Below are 24239 nucleotides of genomic sequence, written 5' to 3' on the forward strand. Positions count from 1 at the left end.
GGAATTGTCGTGGGTTTTTTTTCTTCTAATAAACAGTTCTAGTTCTGCATTTCTTTACTTCAGTTTTTTCAATTTAGTACTGACAGTTTTGACAGTTTTTCAAAGCCAAAGAGGAACCTTCTCCCCACTTCCATCCTTGCCTCAAAAAAGTAACATCCAATTTTTCCTCTCTTTGTGGGAAAATTATAAGCCATTATTGCTGCCTTTTGGGTGGATTCATTTTAATGACTCTCATACTTAATAAACATCTGCAGATGACTGCCCAAATCTAGGACAGAAAATCTACGCGTTGATCCAGAACAGCTTGGAAAGGCAGCACCTAAGTCCTCCTCCCCATCCACACTTCTCTCTTCCTAAGAGCAAGCTTGTGACCATCTCTCATACCTCTTGAAGATCAGAATCTTTAAATTTGTAATCCCCAGACTGGCTGGGAGAACTGAGTGGGAAAGCAGCTTTCTGCTACCATTTCCTGAAGGTTAGTGCTGGGGCTTATTTGCATCCAGCACTACAGAACTGCTGTTCAAATGCCAGAAACTCTGTGCAGGTTCCTACATTGTAAGGTACCTCCCTGGCAGGAGAATTCCTTCCTCAATGTTTAAGTGGGTAGAAAGCAAGATGGAAGAAATGGATGGCATCTTCCTTTGAACTCTTATAGGTGGGAGCTACTGGATAAACTCACTTTAACATCTTTAATTTCCGTGGCCTCTGCTCACGACATCAGCATTATAGGTTGCTACCTCAGCAACCTCAGAGAAGTTGACCCTTCTGGCCTGCTGTGGTTCTGCCTGTCTGGAATACATTTACATCTGTATTTGCTGCTTCAGTCCCATTTTGCCAATATTGCTTGGCTGCAAGTTGAAGCAGCGAGGGAATGTGTTTCTCACTGCAGCTGCTGATGGCAGTACCACACATCCTGCACTCCTCTTTCAGACAGCTCCAGCACATGTGGTTGATTAAGCACATCAGCTGACATACAAATGAGAGAGACAAACTTAGCTGTGCATAAAGATCATACCCTGCTTATCCCCCTCTCTGACTGGATTTGTGAAACACCTGCAGCAAAGGCTTCACAGAGGAGCTGTCTGTGTACCTCTTATTAGGCCTCTAGTGCAGAAAACCCAGCAGCCTACCCAGGCAGCGTGGTAATTCCTAGCACATCCTTGTGCTGACAGCCTCAGGATGAAGATGTATCTGGAGAGGGTGTTAGCTGGCTGGGTGAGTTCTTCCACCAGGTCAGTGAGTTCATCTAGATTGTGCCGAGCACTCCTGCTGACATGAAGGATAGGGTAGGTGAAGCAATGACCATCCTTTCCAGTACACTGGCTGAAGTCCATTGTGGAGTTTCAGGCATGTCTGCACATGCCTTTGGGGAACACTTAATGTGTCCAGTCTGAAAACAGAGGCACCAGGAAAATGCAGTGACCAGCTGGTGAGGGGATGCCCTTATCACCTGAACTGCAGTTAGGTATTAGAAATGCCAAAGAGATGCTCAAGTTCTTTTGAGGATCAGAGTCTCTGCATAATGCAATTATCTGGATGTCTGAAGTACACCTCTTCTTTTAATAAAAGTGGGAATTTAAATGCAAAACTTCTGTTAAGGCACATTAAGCTTTAAGATTTGAATACAACAATCAGCGCATTCAGGCTCTGCTTTCCACAGCTTTTCTCACTTAGCCAGATGACATATGCATGCTGTGTTTTAGAGCTGAGCTCTGCCCTCATTTACACCAGGAACCCTCATTAAATTCAGCTGAATTCATTGAATTTAACAGGATTGCCTGGTGTAATTAATGTTTTGAGGACAAAGTTTGTCCTTACCTTTAATGTTCTAACATCATATAGAGCATTTAGATGTGTAACGGGCAGAATTTAGGGAAGTCAAACACTTAACTCGTATGTATGTTACATCCAAACCATAAAGTGACATTGAGTCTTAGCTGCATTTCATAAACAGTTAATAATTTGCATACATCCAGCAGTGATAATATGCCTCTGCATTTAAATTTTAATTATTCTGCAAGTCTACCAGGATGTCACTTGTTTAATGGCTGGCTGAGCTTAGAGGTCACCCAGTCCAAGTCTCCTCTAATGGCATTTTTATCTGAGCAAAAGCTTTGACTAATAACAACACAGCAAACATGCTGAAGTGAGACCTATGTAGTAATACACATGAATTAGAATGTAGACAAATTTGGAAAACGGGATTTTGTTTTCAGAATGTTTCTTCTATAATGGTTATTGGACTCTGACTAGGATAGTAACTTTTTATTCTCTGCCAATCAGAATACAGACTGTCATTTACATGTGCAGTGTCAGGCACTATGGAACCAAAAAGGAAGCTTTTTACTTCAGTTGTAAAGAGGCAAGTGGCTCCAGCATGCTGGATGATGACGGATCATGCTACTTTCACTTAGCATTGGAACAGACAAATGACACTTTCTGAAAGCAAGACAACAGAACAGCAACGCAACATGACTTCAGCTAAATGTATGTGAATCTCTTTTATATTATTTTACATATTATTGTAAAAAATGTAATACCTTGGGTTGAAAAGGACCTTTGAAGCTCATCTAGTTCAACCCTCTCCAAGGGCACAGACACCTTTCACTAGAACAGACTACTTAAAATCCATCCAGCCTTTGTCTTGAATGCATCCAAGGATGGGGAGCCTCTCTAGGCAAACTATTCCAGTGCCACACCAAGAAGAATAATATTTTCCTTATGTCCAAGCTAAACCTACCCTTTTTTAGTTTATAACTGTTGCCCCTTGTCCTACCTCTACATGTCCTGGTAAATTGTCCAGTGCTGTAGCATCTTTGAGAACAAGGCTGTCACATACCAGGAGTTCTTTTTATCTCCAAAGAAACCCCATGCCCAAGAAAAGGAACCTATGCTGGGGAAAATACACTACTAGAATTAAAAAATGAGTACAGGGAGTAACATACCTGATCAGATTAACAGCTGTAACAAAATGAAAACAACACTGATTTCAACTCACTTATCAGTGTAAACTGAGAATCTGTCTGATTACTGTTAAGCCTTGTCTAAAATCCTAGCAGAAATTAAAACAAATGTAAAACCTCATAAAGAATAATGCAATATAACTACTTTTAATTTACTATTTTAATACTCACTAAAGTTATGCAAATGGTGTTTAAGCCCAGCTAAAGCAGGTGGTGCTGAATATTTAATTTTTGAGTTTAGTAGTGGTACCTTAGGACAAGTCTACCCAGGTGCTGCACAAGTTTAATTCAGATCCAGCTGTTCAACCTAGAGGCCAAGTCAGAAACAGAAATACCAACTGCTTTAATTTTTTTTCAGTTGATTAGTACACAACTAGCTGTTGTTTTGGGTACAAGTATGGCCAAACAGAAATACACTGAAAAAATGGAGCAGTTTCTGTTTCTGCATAAGCTGTAGGCTTATATCTTTTCAGGTGGCCAGCGACTTTGCAGCATCCTTATGTCTGCATGTCTAGACTGCAGAAGTTTTCAAACAACCTGGCTTTTGAGGACAACTGTTTGGCCCCTGTACAGTATCTCCAGATGGACAAGCATAAAAATGAGTTATTGGTTACTTAAAAATACAGGTGGGGGTATTTAAAGGGAGTGAGAATTAATTGATGGATATGGTATTAAAAAATGTAACACCCTTATGGAATTGTCCCATGGCAGTGATTTGTGACAAGAAACTAGTCCAATTGCTAAGCATTAAATCTCAGAACAATAAAACTCCCCTATGAACAGATGCATATGTTGTGTTCATGTATGAGTGGGAGTATCTGCATTGAATCTTTATGATACAGCGGAAGGGAGAAATGTGGGCAGAGATGTGAAATACACTGGTATCACAGTGGTACTGTGATTCCAAAAATCTGGGTTCTGAGGGATGCCAAAATCAGTATATGCTGATACTGTTGCATCACTGGTAACTACCTTGTGTCCTGAACCCCATTTGCTTCCACTCTGTGTGGCCTAACCTTTAGATACCTCTGCTTCAGGCTCTGCATCATTTTCCCTGGGAAATACTTCATGCTTAGTGTTTTCGCTTTATAATGGAAGAGGAGAGGAACTGAACTGAAATCCATTGTGTTTCCACTCCAACTGGCAGTGCTCCTTTCTCTACCCAGCAGAATGCCAGAGTGGAGCAGCTTTGCAGAATCCATGTGTTTTAATCTGAAAGATTTAACAGTAACACAAAACCAAGGAAGTACAGGGAGACCGTTTAGTCTAGTCCCTCATTCTGTGGGAAACAGATTCTGTGCAGGATTGTTGGACTCCCTCACAAGCTCTTGGACATGTCCCTGTGCTACTGGGACTTGGATCAGATGGCCTCCAGCAGTTCCTCCCAACCTTAGCCATGCTGTGACTCTGAATGGTAGTTATCAAGCAGCCTCCTCTGACAGCCACAGACACACAAAGGTGTAATATTCAGGAGTCTGATGGGGACAAAATGAAGAGACGTGCACTCAGAATTTCCTTTACATAACACACATACTGATATTCTGTCAATAACTCATAGCTGATGAAATAAGCTCATTGGCTTGCTCATTGACTACTGACAAATTATCAAGACAAAATAAGGTTGAATTCAGTTTTTCTCATAAAAGAATCTGAGTAGTTGACTGTGTATATATATATATATATTTATGTATATACACACATGTGTATTGTAGTGCACTGTAATGAGGAGTAACTGGACAGAAATAGACCCGTAGGGATGAAGCTGGCTCTAAGTCAGCACAAAGTTTTTGCAATGGCAGGCCTATTAGAGGTGACAGGTTCTGTAGCAATGCCACTGAATATTCATAATTGAATAGATTTTATTTCACATTTACACATTAGCAGGAGTATATACAATTTAAAAAAACAGCCTTGCTGGAAAAACTTAGTTGGAAATATCTATCCCAACTTGAGACACTGAGTATTAAAGCTATCACCCTCTTTGATAGCCACAGCCTCTAGAAGTGCCTGCTTCTTTTGCATGCTGCGAGAGGACTCCAGTTCATACATGGTAGTCAGGTTGAAGAGGACACTCTCGTGCAGGTAGTGTTGAGGGTCCTGCTCAACCATTCCTTCCAACTGCCGGAGGGAATCCTTCAGTTTCCCCAGGTAAAGAAGACAAACAGCAGCATTGTTGTTAGCCTAGTGAAAAACATATTGTAAATAAATTGTGTGTTTATATATATATATATATATATATATATGTATTTAAAAGTGATGAGAGAGAAGAAGTCTAGCATCTGCAGTTACAAGATATTTACTGTATGCTAAGAATTACTATTCTGCATGTGTGTGCAAAACTAAAATACATTATCAATTATACAATGCTATCCTTTTCTTTTAATTCTCAAATTTACCCTCTGCCAGTAGGACCTGCTGATGTCTAAGAACTGAAACTCTAAAAGACACTCTAAAATGAAATATAAATAGTATAGGACATTAGTCTGAAAGCCAAGAGAAAGAAATTTCAGAAACCACATGAGCTTCTACATGCATTTTCAAAGATTTTTTAAAAATTATTTTATTATATTTTCAGAAGTGTTTTTCTCTCTGTCTCTGGCTTGTATGTCCACATAAGCAACAGGAAGATACTTTCTTATCACAAAGGCATCTACAGCAGACTTCACATAAATCCAGCAAATAGGGCAGTCTAAATATATAATGAATGATCAAGTCAGGTTCCATTTTCCTTAACACACAAAATGGGTTTTATGAGTTACTGAAAGATTCCAACAGTACAAAGTGAAAACATGTTATAACATGTTTAGCAGCAGAAACTTTGGTATTTTCTAAAAGCTGAAGATAAAGGAAGAACATGGCCTTTTAGAAAAAAACATTTTTCTGTCCATTCAGAAAACCTTACTGATCTTGTGTGATTTATAATACACACTGTTTTACAGCCTGCAAAATAATGTAATTCATGTGTTCCTTAAACTCGGTCCCTTCAGTCTGTAGATGGCCTTGGAGCAGATTACTGGGGGTAAGCTGTCTGACTTCTCAGGAACACTTACATGACCATGCACTGAAAACTGCCAGGTGTAGGAAACCCAAAGGTAAATAAACAGCTCTTTGATCTCAGCTTGTGACAGGAAGCCAAGGCTCCAATATGCAACATGTGAAAAATGTCACGTTAAAAATTACAATATTCTTTCAATGTTGTGTGAAATCAAGTTAATTTTATACATGTTGGCAGCTGCCGTTTCTTTTCCTGACATCCAAGTCTATGCTAAAAACAGTGAGTGCCAAAAAAGTGCTTTTGCAAAGATCCCGTAAAAGAAGAGTGTCTTGGAATTTCTACATGCATGCCTAAGTATTCACGCCCTTCATACAGACTGGTTCTTAATTTCCCATCCCATTTTCCATCTTATCCTTATGTATACTGAAAACCTTTTGGCACACATGCCACATCCCATTTTTCTGTAAAGCCCTGAGCATACTCTGGGCACTAATTAAATCCATGCATGAAGTATTACGAGAATAATTTAGGTGTTCATTATATATGTATCAATTTGAAGATTTACCACAGCATTTGATGAGTCGATCCTTAAAATTTCTGTGAAAAATCGATGAGCTTCTGCAAAATTATTCTGACCGAGGTGGAGAAATGCTCTAGAAAGTAAGTGACATATAAATGAGTTCTACTCAAAAACCCAAGGTAATAATACATTTTAAAAAGAATGGACACCATTTTTTATTTTCCCTGTTACAGATGTGAGAGTTTCTGACATTTGTTCTTTACAGTGTGAAGGAGACACTGATTTACAGACAAATGAAATGACATCTTGGATCGCTCAGCTATATTTTTTGCCTACGAGAGCAACAGTCTTCATTGTCTTTTATTAATTTAAATGCAGATAATCTCTTCCCAGAATTATTTCTCTTCATGAAATCAGCCATATAATTTTCAGGGCACTTTTGAACAATATCTTCTAAATATATTAAGCCAATGTGCTAACCATTGCAAAGTGAGTCCCCCATCATGCAGCTCGATTTACTACAGTGTATTCAAGCATCCTTTGAAGCTACCGGGTGGTACTTTCCTGGCAGTTCTGATTGTAGGATAACTGCCCAAAATAACTTCTCCTCTCCTAAAAGGTATTTATGTAAATGTATATTGAAAAAACACGGTGAAAATATGCAGTGTCTGAAAGAATGAGAAAAAGCTTTGTAAAATCAACTGAAAGATCACAGTTTCAATGCAGGATGATATGACTACCAAGTTACAGAGATCTCCTGAGTCTGTACGACACTCAGTCTCACCTATGACAGATGAAGTCCCATAAAAGAGAGAAAGAGAACACGATTGTCTCAAGGAAAGTTTAATGATCACCTTACATACTTTTAGAACAACATTTTAAGAAGTTTTATTTAGCTATTAAATTACCTACCTGTTCATTAAAACCATAATTTGGCTCTGTAGTCCATCCAATTTGTGAGTCACTTTCTCAACATCTTGAAAATATTTTTCTGCAGTTTTTATGTCTCCAATCTAGACAGAAAAATCGTGAGTTACCACAATAAGAAGAAAAGAGCTACATCCTGATTATATCTTATAAGGACACAAAAACATATACAACATATCAAAGTTCATTATCAATCTCTTTACACAAAGATGACTGGGTAACAACTGTTACCAAACAGTGTATTTGAAGAGCCATGTTAAGGTCATGAAAAGCACCCAAAAAGCATGTGCAGTTTGCCCACAGCAGTTTCTCAGCTGGGGCTGTGGGGCATTCGTGGACTGTAGGGCAGGGAGGCCCCATATCCTCATTTAGCTCCTTTGTTGTAACTAACTCCACAGTTCAAAACAGTAGTTGAAAATGAGAAAAGGTCAGAGTTACTTCCAATGAAATGGGGCATTAGTCCACAGGAAGGGAAGACAGACACCAATGACCTTGTAGTTAGCCCAGGACCCACACCTGCTTTATCCACAGCCTCTGGGTCGTAGCCAGGGGCCACAGGACGACTTCAGTGCATCACACCACATGTCAGAAAACAACTCCAATACAATGGGCCAGTGAGGATATTGGCAAGATGGGCCATTTGCAGATTAAAAAAACACCAAAGAGTGAGTTGAGCAGGATGAAGGAATGGGAGATTTGAAAACTGGCACAAAGAAGTAGATTTGATGGGGGGTGGAATGGGGGAAGGGATTTCTAAAAAGGAAGGGGTATTTCACCTAAAGGTGTGTCACATACATTGCTCTTTGAGATGAAAAAGAATACTTGAAGGAGTCCACTTATTTGGAAAATAAGTTACCAGCATGTTTTTCAGGCTGGAGAGATGGAAGAAGACAAAAATTTACTACTGGGTAAAATAAATCTATCAAAAGGAGTAAAATTAAACTAGTTCAGAAGCATAAAGCCATGGAAACCAGGCAGTCCTCAGGCTGGGAGATTCAAGGGGGCCCTCAAGAGACCACCCATTTTTTTAAAAACACTATGAAAAATGTTTGTGACAAATGTGCTGAAGTCTCCGTAATGTTCTCAGATGGTGGATCCAGAATTCAGAATTAATCCAGAATTCTTAAATTGCCCTAGCATTAGAAAATACCTCCTATCTTATTGCACTTTTTACCTCAGCTTTTTGTCCTGTCCATAGTGGTAGGGAAAAATGTATGACTCCTCTTTTTTTACAGTCTTTTGCATACTTGAAATTTTTTTATTCCCTTCTAGAATGAAAACCAATTTTCAGGAAAAGCAGTGTTTAACCCTTTTCTCATAGATAATGCTTTCTGGATTCTCTGAACTCTCTCCTGTTACTTCACATCCTCCCTCAAGTGCCCACATAAGAAGTCTCCATAATCCAACTGATCTCTCACCAGCAGTAAGAAGCAGGAATCACTTTGTTTCACATGTGAATATAAATTTTGTTTTTATGCCAAGGATCTGGAAGTCCAATTTGTTTACCCTTGTGTACCCTTGTGTAGTCAGCCTATTTCCTTTCTAGAGGAAATAGGCTTATTGTTGCTTCTCATTTTGTATTTGTATATTACTCCCAGTCTTTGGTAGCATTTTGCCTTTGCTGTTTGAATCACAGCCAATTTAACATTTCAGCTTCTCAACTTGTCAAGATTATTCTGCATTCTGATCCTGCCCTTCATAGTGTCTGTACCACTCCCAGCTTGGCATCATCTGTACATTTTACAAGCATGCTTCACATTTCATCATACAAGTACTACCTAACCAAAAAATACAAACAACACTACAAACCCTAAAGAGATCCTTGTGGAAAAGATCATCTAGCAAGTCCTTCTAGTCATCAGCAAATGACTTTCCAACTGCACTTTTCAGAGACAGCAAACATCCATCCATCTGAAGGCTTCATCTACATTTCTTCCCAGTTTTCTTACAGGAATATCCCAGAGGCAGTACCCACTACTAACACCACTAATAAAACAGATACTGCTTCACCTCCAACTACAAGTCTTATTCCATGTCAACATAAGGAAATTATTCTTCTTTACGTTTAGGAGATGATCCAATTAAACACTGCAGTCAAAGATGTAGTATCAGTTGCTGTCCATCTACCAAGCATTTCTGGAACACTCATTAATAGTCTTTTCTAATGAAACAGATGCATTTATCCCAGATGTTATGTAACTGGACTCAAAACAAATATTATTCATCTGAAAATACCATACGTTCACTTGTAATGACAAAGGATACAACTTTTCTCTATAAATCTCACTAAAGATTTAAATCACCAAGAAAGTAATTACATTTAATTAGAGGATAATGCTGGCAAAGTGTAAATGAATCTGTCCTCCAGTATTTTTAGCCTGGGAATCCCTTAACCATGAGAACAATCAATTTCTAAAGCAAGCTACCAGTTTGCTCCCCTGGGAGCTTGATGAGTCCAAATCTAGTATGCTTTGATACTAATTACACATTATTTGTGATCATGAATAGTTCTGATTTCTTAGCAGCATCTCATATCTTCTCAGCAAACATGCTGAACTCTTAAATCTCATTTTTCCCACAGAGGGGAAACAGCTTACTTTTTAAAATTTTTTGGTGGGAAATATAATTTAAAAGAAATAACTAGTTTTAATTAGTCATTAAAGTAATTTAACCAATTTAAGTGGTCTTTATCACTTATTTATCACTTTATCACTTATTTAACTTAGTTTAGAAAGTATGACTTCAGTATCAAATAATAATTAGCACATCAAATAAAAATGAAGATTCTACTGTTAACCTCAAATAATCATATTCCCTAACAAAGGGAATATTCCAATATGCTACATGCTTAACTTTGTTGTTTGCCTGGAAACCAAGATTAGTTTTCTTCTAGAATTTTTTTATTGCTTTTGACTCAAGTTTTGCAGCAATTTATTGCAGAGGGTAAGGTCAGGCATATTTTAAATTTTTTTCTTAATGTACTTATTCAAATGGAAATTTTGGATAGGTCAGCCAGTGAGAGCTACACAATATAATCCTAGAGACTAAAATGTATTCACTGTTTCTCTCATTCATTGTTTCTGTTTTACAGGTCAGGTGACTGCTGAGAGACTTGCTGAGAGTCCTTATGAAAATTTTTCTGTGATAACCTCTGTTTCTTCCTCCATTCTACATTTCTATAATTCTCATTTCCCACTTTTTAAGGCAACAGCCAAAGGCTGTACATCAGATCTAGACCTCTGTATGTTCCACTTACATGTGAAGATAAAGAGGACATGATGCCCTAGACTAATTAGCTCAATTTAATTAAGAAAAAATAATCAAAGTAAAAGAAATAAAGTTTTACATGTTAAAAAGGTTGCAACTTTTTTCTGCTAAACTCCTGAATTACATTTTATTCCACTTTATTGCCTTGTTTTATGTGTGTGATGTCTACTGTCAAACAGTGTCTGTGACTCATAAGCAACTGTAATCTGGCTGCCTTACACCTCTCTCAGTAAATGTTCAAAGTCAGCAGCAGAGTCTGAGGTTATTTGGGATTTGCTACTTGTTTTTGAGAAGTTGTGACATTTGAATACTGGAAAACTGCTTTTCTATTTTACCTGCAAGACATTTTACTTTTTTTTCCAGCGAGTGCCTTGTCAACAGTGCACACTTTACCACAAAGTGATCTTACCAAAATGATGATGCCCAGGACTGCAACACATTTATCTTTCTTTAATTCAAATGGCTTGGTTTTGATTAACTGGACACTGCCTCTTTCTCTTAATATATCAAAATCTTGCATCTGTTGCACTAGTACCCCCCAAAGAGAGCTGAAAATTTTGTGACAGGAAAAGACAACAAGCCAAGCAATAAAACCTTATCTCCTTAAGGTGCTAGAAGAAATGAAAATATTTGCATTTAGAGACCATTCTTTTTAACTTCTATCTAGGTCACATGAAAATATCAAGGACTCCTCATAACTCCTTTTGCTATGTCCAGATGTGACAGTAAAACCCTTCAGAACAGGAGGCCTGTGGTCACAGCATTGTGGAGGTCAGGGATTTCAAATTATTCTGTAAGTTAGGAGATGCTTTCCTCACAGGAGTGAAAATTTCTCCAGAGCAAATGGAATGACAAACAGACTTTGGGTGTGACATCAGGGTAGACACTCTTGTCAGAAAGGCAGTGCCAGTAACATACCAAGTCATTTTCACAGAAACACCAGAACTATTAACAACTTGTATTTCCTTTAGTATTTTGCATATTTACAGTACCATTCTTTAATGCACATAATTATTATGTTCCCTATTTAGGCCGTAATTAATGCAGACAGCCAATATAATAAAATTGCTCCACAGTGATGGAGATCCATTTTAGACTAGAGACTTTTAAAGACAGACATGTCTAACATATTGCGAAGCCATGCTCCTTGCTGAGAACTGAAAATCCATAATTGAATTTGAATGACATTCTATGATTTCAGGCAAGCAATGTTAGTAATTATCTATTAAGAGTACATTACTCAATTTCAATATAATTTTTATTACAGGAATGTCACAAATAAGATCATTTGTAAATACCTGAAAATCCAAAATTAGAGTTATCATTAATAATAAAAGTAGATAAAAGAGGAAAAGTTTGAATGATGAGTATCAGAAATATGAAAGAACTTCAAAGAACTTGTGAGATGCTAAAAATTAAAAAAATCAGATAGCTATTTAGATGCATCATTTTATGAAAAATAAAAAGACATCTATTTTTATTTGCCATTCAATACAGGTACATGGACTTCTATTATACTTTTCTGTATACTGTGTTTTTCTTTTAAGGTGCCCTCCCCTGTCTTCTCAGGGATATGATCTGGACAAAAGGACACTCTTGAATTTTTTCTAGATGAAGATGGCAGTTATACAGTGGGACTGAGAGTTGCATGCAGTCTGAGGCAGTTAGACATGAGATTTTTAGTGAAATTCTGTCTCACTGATGTCAATGGGAGCTTTACCCTTAGTTTTAGGGAAAACAGAATGTCACTTTTTGAATAAAATACTAGCATAACTTTCTACATGTTCTTTGTTTGCTAATGCACTTTAAATACTATAGGTGCTTCACATTTTCTAATTGTATCTAATATGACATGGTAGAACGGTTTTTGTTTTGAGCACTGCCTCTACAATTTGACATGTGCCCTACAAAAACAGCTACAGTTTTAAATGCAATGATTATTCTTGTAGCTATCAACAGCAGTATTACCGAGAGCAAATTTAGAATAAATGCATACCTGAAGGAAAATCCTTCCAATTCCACTCAGCAACTGAGGCTCTTGCTGTGGGTAATATTTGATGACAGAGTGGTAAGCATCTACAGCCAGCACATAGTCCTAAGGGTGGAAAGCAAACAATCAGGTGTTTAACCTCAGAACACTTCAGTCTTTGAGTCACCTTCTTCCTAAAGACATATTCCAGCAGAATTAAAGCATTTGCAGCTTGTCAGTGGGACAGAAATTCCATCAATCACTATAGGCACTAGTGGCTGACTACATTGGTCTTTTCTCAGTTATACTGGAACTGCATACATAGGGGATCTTTTTTTTTTTTTTCTTTTAAGAGGATCATATTCTTTTTGTAGCTAAATGTCACAAACTAAAACTCTGAACATTTACTCTTCATCCTACATTATCATTTAGGATGAAAGTCAAGCACCTTCAGTGTGACTGGGGGTATACATACTTGAGAAGTGTCTCACGTTCCAAATATGTGCATAATTCACATTGTTTAACAAACTATATTCCAAAGCTTTGTAAAATGCCTGTGCACATGCTCTTGTGAAAAACATCACATGACAGAAACTGCAATTCCTACACATCTTCAAATTACAAACTAGCACTACTACCAAGGGGAACAGGACATTTTCCCTTCCTCCACCCAAATTGCTGGGTTTTTTACTGCATAAGGGAAACAAGACATTTTCCCTCTCTTCACCTGAACTGGGTTTCTTACTGCATAAAAGCAGGTAATCTAAATAGAAAATGTATTTGGGCTAAAACTAAGTGAGGGGACGACTGGTTCTGATCTCCAGAAAGCTCTGCAAGGTACATCACACCTGCACAAAGGCCATGCTGGCAGGGGGCAGGCAGATATTCCTGCTCAAGATGGAATGCCGCTATAGCCTCCAGCTTAGGACCACTGACAGAAGATCAAACAAATGGCTCCCATTTCCCATGGGAAAGAAATTCCCATGTGACTGGTTCCTGCAGTTCAGCCCTTTCATGGTTGCAGTGCAGTAATTCAAGGACCTCGACAGGACATGACTTTCAGAGCCTGGCCACAAGGCTTGGCAGGCAGAGGTGGGAGGCACTGCCCATGCTCTATGCTGAGACCAGCTGTGGCTGTAGGAATGTCCACTGGCCCGGGGCTGTACCAGCTTGGAGAAACATGAGCAGAGGCAGAGAGCACACACCTTTGCTTACAAAGGCCAGGCCAAGCAAAGGCTGAGGACTCTCTGTGCTGTAACACTTTAGTGCTTCCCAATAGTCCTGCCCTTCAACTTAGTACAAGAATTGTGGTGGGCATTAGAAAGCAAAGGACAACAGAGAATAATCTTAAAAAACTACACAGACATCTTGGGACACTCTCTGCCCTACCATTAGTCTTAGTCAAATTATAGTACTCATTTAACTTGTTCCTAATGTGATCACAGCTACTGGGAAAGGTTGTTTTTCGTCATCTCCTGCTTGGTTTGAGGAAGCAATGTTCCCCACATGTAATGAATTTCTTTTCCTGAGGATGCAATTAAAAGGAGTAAACCTTGTATCCAGTTCTGAAGTCCTCAGCACAGGAAACACATGAACGTATTGGAACAGGTCCAGAGGAGTGCAACAAAAATGGTCAGCGGGCTGGAACATTTCTGAGAGAGTTGGGGTTATTCAGCCTGGAGAAGAAAAGGCTCTGGGGAGACCTCATTACAGCCTTTCAGTACCTGAAATGGGCTTATATATCAGGGCCTGTTGTGATAGGACAAGGGGTAATGGTTTTAAACTAAAAGAGGGTTGATTTAGACTAGATAATAGGAATGAATTTTTTACAATGAGGGCAATGAAACACTACAAGGTGTTACTCAGGGATATAGAGCATGTTCCATCCCTGAAAACATTCCAGGTCAGATTGGTTGGTGCTCTCAGTAACCCAATCCAGTTCAAGAGGTCCCAGAGCATGGCAGGGATAGGTTATAGTACATGACCTTTAAAGGTCTGTTCTGACCCAAACCATTCTATTTGAAATATATTGTTTCATACAAACAAAAAGTCAAGAAAAGTCTTTTGAGTCTAAGCTGTATATGAGAAAAATTACATGTCCGTAATAGCAGGAGGTGAGATAGCCCAGGAAAGCCCGCTGCAGGACCTTTCTTTTGCAAACAACTTGTATACTGTGGGTATAATGATTAATTCTGAACAATTAATTATTAACATTTAGAGTTTATTACAATTCTAATGTGCCATGACAAGTTCACACTTATTCCTGGTAATAAAAAGAGTCCAGAGGAAAACCAACATGCCACATACACAAGTATATTTATTTAAATGCTGCTGTATTTATCAATCACAACTCAAATGTGATGAAATTAAAGCAACCATAATTTTTCATAAATTTATGATTTAGGAAAACTTCAATTTTCATTCTAATGTCTCTCAGTAAAGGACTTACTTATTTGATCATGGAGTACAACTGTGTTAGGCACTCATAAAAAACTTGAAATAGGGACCCTTTGATCTAGATCTTTAGAGGAATCCCAGTCATGACTGTAGTACCTATTAATTCTTCCAAGAGTATAATCTACGAAATCTGAAGGATTGTCCGTGACTGTGATTTTTATCCCTTCAAGCATAAAATGTGGTCACTAGAGAAATAATTTTCTTGTATCAAATTCTGTGGTCTAAAGCTGCCCCTTACGCAGTGCTCACTCCTGTGCATACTCTAAGGCTCTGGCTACACAACAAAGATACACAGCACAACCAGGAGGGACTGGGACTCTGAATCACATCCCCAAACTGATGCATTAACAAGCCCCATGAGATTAACTCCAATGAGCCCAAGACCATGCAGCAAGTTGATAGAAAAGTGCTTTTGCCAGCTAAGTTTACAGCTCAGCATGAACTGACTGCAGAAAAGCCTCAGCCACAAGAAGCTGAACGAGTGGGCAGTGTTTGCACCATCACAGCAGCACAGGCTCCCTTGTGTACATAGCAGTCAGCCTTGGTAGGAACAAGCAGCCAAGTCTTAAGAGGCCCAGGCTGCAGGGGCTTCATGGATTTGGCTTAGACAGGCAAAGAACCCTCCTTTTCTGCACTCCTTATCTCCAACACCATATGCATTACAAGTACATAAATGTGAGACTACAGGTCAACATTAAGAGTCTGTGCACTCTGTTGGTGGTCACTGCCCCCTCTTTCCACACAATAGCACAGCACATCACATCTGTGCTTACCCACCCCATGCCTTGCAGTATCTGTTGCAGGAATAGGACCCATTTCTTCCAGGAGATGACAAGAGACTAAATTATGTATGTCCAAAGGCACAAACAAGGATGGCTTCAGGATGAAATTGTGAAACATCATCATATCTAGGCTCACTTCTAAATACAACCTCATTCTGTGGTCACCTGTGGATCTCTCAGTGAGTTTAAGATGCATTTATTACTCTCCCACACTATGATGAAAGCATTAGGAGATTTCTAGAATATCTTACATGTGATACAGAACAATATTATTCTGTGGTGAGTTATAGAGGCTTCTTATCTGACAGTTTCTTCTGATAGAGCACATTGTAAAATAGATAATATTTGGTCTCACTTACTCTAAAGACTGTTCCCATTCACAGTTTTGCTAATGTGACATAATACAGCAAAGATTGTTTGATGGAATGATAAATACACACCGCCTCTGAGAAGTGAAGTCTTGACTGATACAAGGTGTTGTTGTGAGGAGTAAAACATATTAAATATTGCCAGTAAAAACCCCAATGACTACAGCTTGTGATCTTAAGACTTAGAGATGGGGCTGACATATTGTCGTGGTCTTTAATTTAAAAAGACTAAGAACCTTCCAGTTTTCCACACCTTTGTAAAAAAAATCCCAAAAGAAGGTTTGAAGTTACACTATTTAGGATATGAATGACAACAGGCCTATTGTTTTATAACTCAATACCTCTTTAATTATGGAAATTTGGGGCTAACATTGCACATACTAGTAAATAGTATAATAACAGTAAACAGTATATAATAATAATATATTATTACATTATTATAAAATATAATAGTATATAATAATAGTAAACAGTATAAAATAGTTCTAGCAAGCCACTGGACCTACTTGCTGGAGTATGTTTTTTGTAATGCACCACTGTACTTCCCTTCATGGCTACTGCATTACACATTTTTATATTTTCCTCATCACCACCTTTTAGTACTTAATTAGAAATAAGCATAAATGACCATGATGTGTAGAATGCTGAGAGTAAGTTCAAGAAACCTTAGATTAAAAAATCTTAGTTACAAGGAGTTCATAAATACTTTGTTTTGGGCAGAGAGGACAGGGATAACTTATCCTTCCCCTCTATCTAGTGCAGTTGTGGAAGGGTTATGAAAGCAGAGATTCACAGTGCTATGAATCCAGAGAGCTGTACTGCAGCACTCAGGCAAAACACAGTGTTTCTCCTTTAAATCATACAGGAACCAAAGTCATAAGGCATCATTCCCTTGTGTCACTAGCACAAGCTGCTACCTCCTTCTTGGTACCATTTTAATTGTATTATACCCAGATTAAAATCAATTCTAATGCTTTTGTTTTATGAAGGGCAAGTTCTACAAAAGCTAACACAACACTGAAGAAAACTAAAAAGCACAAAATGTGCCTTTAATTAGAGTGCATTTATAATATATATGGAAAATACTTAAGTGTTTATTCCTTAGAGAGAGCAAAGTCTGGTAAGATAATGTCAAAAGTGATTTTAGCTCAGATGAAAAGAACTTAAAAAGTTTTTAAGACACTTCCATGGTGATTTAGTAAAGTGACAAGCATTTTGCAGATAAGCTTTTGAAATGAAACAATGCACATCATCAGCTGTATGTTAAATTAATATTCCCCTCATACTGCTATATTCAGCACATGCTTTCATAGTGACATAAGCCCACAGTTCTTGTAAATGGAAGTCTAAAGTGAGAGGTTTTATGGCCTCCCTTTCTCCTCCTGCTGTATTTCCACATCTTTCCTGAAGTTTCCCCTTCTTCACAGGAAACAGGAAAGCTGTTTGATATCAGTTGATACAACTGGGATCCACCATTTCTTTGTCATTTGGTTAAGTCCAACAATGGTGCACAGAAAGAAGGCAGAACCCATTTAAAAAAGATGTTATACAAAGAAAGGGAGATGACCAGGAAAGAAAGACTGCCTTGAACTACTACCAAACTGTCACTGGCCACATGGATAAAGGGACACAGCAGGCAGAGCTCAGTACCTAGGAAAGATATCCCCAGGGTGTAGGAGACATGACTCATTTCCTGTGTCCGGGTGAACCAATTTGCCTTTACTCTCTACTCCAAAATAAGATATTCGTCCATCTCAAAATTTAAGGAGATGTTTAACTATGAAACAAATTAGGCATATTTAAAAAGACAAAAAACCCTGTACTACATAAACAGAATTCTTTGATTCAGGTAAGTAATGCAGAAAAGATATGACATGAAATAAGCCTAATTAAGAATTGAGGATAACGAATTTAGATTTAAATAGTTATAGGGCCAACATTTAATTAAAGTGGATTTTTTTAAATTTTCAAGTGTCAATCCTGACTAGATTGTTCCCTGTTAAATGCTACTGTAGTATTTTTGGCAAAAGAAAGAGGTCAGTAAAAGTAAGATAATATGTTTGGGGTTTTTTCATACCTAAGTCACACAGTTTTACTTTAATATATTACTATTATAATCATAATCATCGACTACTTGCCCAAGGTATTCCATCACTTAACAGCACCTGGGGACCAAGCACAGTGTTGCAATATTGTAAATGGCCACTAGATGGCAATAGATGGTGCTGACTTGGAGAATGAAATCGTTTTTTCTTAAATTACACACACTTGAAACACTCGGATAAAAACAAATGCAGTTTTTAAAGTATATGATACAACAGCAAAAAAGGGTGGAACCGTGTTAAATTAATACAATTGTTCATGGGAGAACTTACAAAAGTGTGTTTAAAACTAATCTGAATAGATTCATGCTGAATACTCTGGAAGGTGGAGAAGATGACTACAGGACTGCTGCATGTTAGAAGGGTCTGGGGATATTCCTGAAAACTGAAAGACTCACAGGTACCCTACAGCCAATGCACTGAAATGCAAATTTCAGATGGAATGTTAATTATGCATTAACATGCAATTTTGGGTAATTTGGAAGTTGTTGTGAACCATAAATTTCTAATTTAACAGCTGTGAGACAGACCCTAAATACAACTGGTCTTAAGAAGTATCTGAGCTGCCATATTTCTGAAAGATCATTTCCAAAAAGATGACAATTGGTATTCACAAATGTATTTCTGTTACTCAAATAAAATATCACTAACAAGATCGAACCAGAGGAAGGTGATAACTGTGAGTGCACGTAGATTTGTGTGTACATATGGAAAACATATGAGTTAAAAAAGAACTCACAGCAAAAAGTAAAGTTCTTGAAAATATATATACCACTATTTTTTATTTATGTATTCTACTTTGCTTGGGATAGCAGCTCATGTTCTTCTTCACTTGCTCACTGAAAACCAGAATGATTTAAAAAATGAGCCTATGTCATGTACCTACTTCAAAAGACAAATTGTTTTAATGAACAATTATTTCTAGGCAAGACAGAAATGTTCTTATTACAACATAATCATGAAAATAAATGTGTGTTTCCCCTAATTCCCACAACAAGAATATTCCATTTCAAGTAAAGCTGTATACATGGCTCTTATATAAAAAAAAAAAACCAAAACGAAAATAACAAGTCATACTTTTTTGAGGTATTGTAATATTAAGAATGGAGCCTTGTTTGGGAAGTAGCTCAGTAAACATCAGAGGATCAGGTCTGGCATGACCTTGGGTAATCAAAGTGCAGGGAGCCAGGAGTGCAAATCTTGGCCTGTGAGGATTCCACTGCTCCAAGGCTGTTGCTGCTAATTGATTTGCAGAGCACAGTCAGGCTCAGGGTAACAGCAGTTTGCTGCAAGAATGGTGACCCCCCTGTTTTCCGGACCACAACAGGATCGGCAGAAGTCGTTTTATTTCTGCTTCCAGAATACAAGGAGAAGCTAAGAGTGTTGCACCAAACGGAGTACAATTGGTTAAAAAATGTAAGGAGGAATCAAGGCAGAAAACCCCATCAGTGACAGCTAGTCACTTTTGCTTTTATTGCTTTCTCTTCCACCCCTACCCACTAGTGAGGATTTAAACTTGAAAGAAGACATATTACAACTGAGATCAGTTGACAAGGGAGAATGTATTTAGATGTTTTGGATCTCTATCAGATACAAAAGCTACAGTGTTATTAAACCTCACAAACAGAGCAACTTTCCTAGGGCACAGTTTGAAAAAGGCAGAGCACATAATTGCTTATAATTAGAGCATTTAGTTAAGTGTTTGAAAAATTCAATTTAAAAATGCAAATTCTGTATTGTTATTGCATGTTCTTTAGGATGATTTGGGGAGAAATAAGTACAGATATGTTCCCAAAGAACATTACTGCAAATAGCTATCTATTAAATAAGACATTATTAAGCCTAATTAATTCTTCACTAAGCAAAACCTTAACGTACTGTCAGGTAGTCTTCCCTTATCTCTGCACCAGTTATTCACTGGCATTTTCTCTGACATTCTATTCTGGAATATACGGTACCTCTGCAGCTCTGCCACCCACGTACCTTCATCATTAGCAGACAGTTTGCCATGGAGTACATCACCCGGCCCAGACGTGACCTCCACAGCTGAACAGAGGCTGCAAAATAAGAGCAGCTTGTGAATTTGCACAAATAAATTAGAGGTTCTTTCTTGCCATCAATTATTGGTCCTATGAATTACGATTTTGAAAGGTCCCCCTCGTTAACACCACTGGGGTTTAGCCTAGAATTTTTAATTCTCAGCTCTGCTGCAGCATCAGAGAATTCTGCATCTCTCCAAGGGAATTGCTCAAGCAGCTCTGGGTACCATACACAAGGCAACAATGCAGAGCAATAGACAGTCACTCAGCTCTCAGCTCAGGCCAAATATTAAACACCAAAATAAGCCACACATTTTCCAACATCAGAACAAAAGGTGCATAAAAGGATTCAAGTCATAATGAGCAACAGTTTCAAAACATGTAATCGACAGCATTAAATGTGATAAATTAAAAAATCAAACATAGCTAGAATGTCATTTAAGAGCCAAAACATGCAGAGTGAGAAATGTCTGAGTCTGGGACTGTTTGTGCTTGCCTCTGGCTGAGAGATATGCTGAAAAAAATCTGCCAAGCTTGTCTGGTTTCCCCATTCTCCTGGAGCTTGCAGGCATTAAAAGCTGCAGCAGATTTCTCCCTTTTGCTTTGCAGACAGACTCCTGATGTTGTAAGAGAACAATTCCCACAGACCCTTATTTTCTCTCATGTTACAGTACCATAGATCAATGCTAGAAATATTTCTCTAATCCTCAAAAATAAACATTAGGACTATTCCTTTAGTACATTTGAAAAATACATGTATCTCAGTCAATCAGCTGTCAAGGTCACTGTAATGATTTGAAAGAGAGTGGGGGGAAGGGAGAAGAGGCTATTTCAATAAAATTGTGATAACTGAGACCACTCATTTGTATCATTAATGCAGTCACTGATGAAAGCATGGCAGATTACACAGATAATTCTTTCAGCACACAAAGAAATCATTACAAATGGTGAAATGTCTATCACCTTTCCTAAAAAGGAAAACTCCTTCCATCCTCTTCAACAATTAAACAAAAAAAAAAATCCAACCCATGAATATTTGCAAATTATCTTTGTCAAAAAGAGAGTTATAATGTAGGGTCCAAGACTAAACCCAGTATTTCATCCACTGTACCTTACAATAATTCATTTCTCCTAGCTTTTGTTTTAGAAATTCCCCTGGGACCACACATCCCGAGTGCTACTAATGGAGACAATACTGCAAACCATGAATAAACACTTCATGACACATTTCCTTTTTTTCTTTCCTTGGGGGGATCTGTAATCCAAACATAATTAAATAACTGCCCTTCATTATTTCACTTAAGTAAATATCTCTTTTTTTTTGCATGTTCTCATAGTTTGGTAACCACGTGCAGTTTTTTAAGACTTAGGTGACAACAAACTAGATGTTGATTCCTACACTGTAAGACATCCAGATTTCGTATTAACAATCAGATAGCACCAGCTACAGATCTCAAAAAAGGACTGCAAAGCAGGCAAACCAGATGTCTTCAGCCTGTGCTAGAAATTGAACAGGAACCTGATCTGGAAATTCTGTAGCTCTGTGTGATGAGGCTTCTTAGCACTGAGAAAAGGGGTTAAAAAAAACCCTGCAAAGCAGTAAACAAAACCAAAACCCAACAGCAGATCACTGCGTTTTGCTGAGATGCCTGAAACACTCTTTGCAGGTCCATGCAGCCATGCTTCCACTCCAAGCATTTGCTTTCCCTTTTTTTCATCAAGGGCTCTGTACTCCACACTGCCATTCATTTCAATAGGCACTGTGAAGTTACAAAATTGGCATCTTACAGAATGTGTTACCAGGCAAATGGTGCAATGCTAAATCTCTCTGCCTGCTGCAAATCTGGCAAATGAGGTGCTCTGTTCGAGGCTAGAGATTGGTGTTGCACCTTCTTACATCAGCAGCATGGAAATTACATGCTAAGCATTATCCCCATAATGAATTAGGGCTGTCTTCACATAAAGTTAATAAGGTTTGCTTCAGCAAGTCTCAAATGAAAAAAAGCAAACCCATTATCAGCCTCCTGGAGCTCCAAATGCAGAGACGAAGCAGAGAGGGAGCAGACCTGGCTGACCTCCACAGACAACAGCAGTCAACAGCCTCTGCAAATGTCCCCTGGGCTTTTTGGCAGTCTTAAACCTAGAGGCAGCTGCACACTAGACATGTAAAGATCGCTCCAAATTTTCTGCAGCCATGTCCCTTGATAACTACTAGCTGCTGCTTTTCTAACTATGTCTCCTCCTGAGCCCATCTGAGCTCTGAGGCAGAGAGGAAAAGCAAGGAGCCATGAGTGAAGCAGACTGCAGGTCACAGGATTATGATACAGCCTGTAAAAAGTCCTTGTACCTTAAAGGGGGACCAACACCTTGGTTTTAAAGTTGTAAAAAACAAAAGATGTGGAGATAAGGATGAAAACTCTGGCAGAAAATGCTAACAGGGAGAAGTAAATAGGAGAACAGAGGCAAAAAGAATACAAGAGAAAAGAACAGAAACTCATGAAGTGCTGTGTCTAACTTCAATGTAAGATTATTTCCATTTTTCCTACACCTTTTGAGAACAGTTGTAAACGTATTCTTTTGACTACATGTGCAAATCTCTTTATGATATATGCTGCTCACATGTGTTAATGTTTTTAGGATGCATTCTCAAGGTGAATCAAGTCAGGTATGGTGACATATTAAAGCAACTTTCACATCCAGTCAAATTGAAGAGCAGGTAGAAAAAAAGTCCAAACAGGTCTGCACCCTTCCATACAGACAGTTTAAGGAATTATTTATATTTTTTTTTCTGCTATTAACTCTATCCAGCCTCTTCTATCTCAGAGCTAGACTTATGCTTTCCATAGGCTCTGTGTGAATGGTCTCTTAGAAAGAACTTGGTAACATTCCTTAGACTGTTAGCTAAAGGTAAAAGATTTTTTTTTCTTGTGTGTGCATTTTGAACTTGCTAGGCATCATAAGGAGTCCATACAATCCATAGCAATGCCTAAAATGTCTCCTCTTGTCTAATTTTGAAGTATACTCAAGTGACCTTCTAAGTATAAATTCTGTAAAAAAAAAAAAGCTTGTCCTGATAACCCTCCCTTGTGCAGTAATTTGCCCTATACTATTGAAACAACATCACTAAGAACAGGAGAAAACATAATTGGATATACAATCATGAAAATGATGACATAGCTCTATATAATCTAAATATTATTCTAAAGAGTGCCTTAGATATTTCAGGAGTCTAAGTACCATGAAGCTGCACTGAGACTCAGCCATCTGTACAGCAGCACCCTAAGCCAGAGTAGCCACTGTATGGTGGTAGCTCAGTCTGAAAAAAATGAGTGGATGACAGACATGAGGTCTGAGAGGAGTCAGTCAGCCAAGGCTTAAGATGAAACACCTATCTAGCTGCAACAGCAATACACTTATATATTCATCACTAAAGGATAATAGCCATGTTGTTTCTCCTAAGTAAGAAAAAGAATTTATTTATTGCACAAGTTTGATCAAGAGCAAAACTGTGAAATTAATTTCAGCAAAAAGTAGTACAAAATGTATAATTTCAGGGGCTGAGCAGGCTATAAGATTAGAAAACTACAGTTTTAACCAGTCTGGGGCAGTCTTGTGAAAACTTCTGGCACACTTAGGCAAGCAATAAAAACACACTGTCTGTGAAAAGAATGTTTAATACCTACCTTGTCTGTTCTCCTGTGTAATGTTAGTCATACTTCCATCTTCAGCTAAGCCTTGTTCCAAATTTTCTAGTATCTGTAGTAATTTTTTAAAGTAGCAACATGAGTTTAAACAGCACTATATATTTAATGCAAATTATCTACAATGGACAGTCTTTGTGTAAAACAAT

The 24239-nt window shown here is 38.1% G+C and overlaps 1 protein-coding gene across 1 annotated transcript in view; it reads right to left on the reverse strand.

Moving 5' to 3' along the window:
* Nucleotides 1–4802: 4802 nt before the first annotated feature.
* Nucleotides 4803–24239, reverse strand: part of TRAPPC12 (trafficking protein particle complex 12) — a 50008-nt gene continuing 30571 nt past the window's right edge. The window contains exons 6-11 of the mRNA XM_005426232.2: nucleotides 24073–24145; nucleotides 20334–20407; nucleotides 12669–12767; nucleotides 7391–7491; nucleotides 6524–6611; nucleotides 4803–5144 (exon numbers count right to left, since the gene is read on the reverse strand). Coding sequence (XP_005426289.1) covers nucleotides 4902–5144; nucleotides 6524–6611; nucleotides 7391–7491; nucleotides 12669–12767; nucleotides 20334–20407; nucleotides 24073–24145 — 678 coding nt within the window. The 3' untranslated portion in view covers nucleotides 4803–4901. The remainder of the gene's footprint in view (nucleotides 5145–6523; nucleotides 6612–7390; nucleotides 7492–12668; nucleotides 12768–20333; nucleotides 20408–24072; nucleotides 24146–24239) is intronic.

Source organism: Geospiza fortis, unplaced genomic scaffold (assembly GCF_000277835.1).
Source record: "Geospiza fortis unplaced genomic scaffold, GeoFor_1.0 scaffold139, whole genome shotgun sequence".
NCBI classification, from domain to species: domain Eukaryota; kingdom Metazoa; phylum Chordata; class Aves; order Passeriformes; family Thraupidae; genus Geospiza; species Geospiza fortis.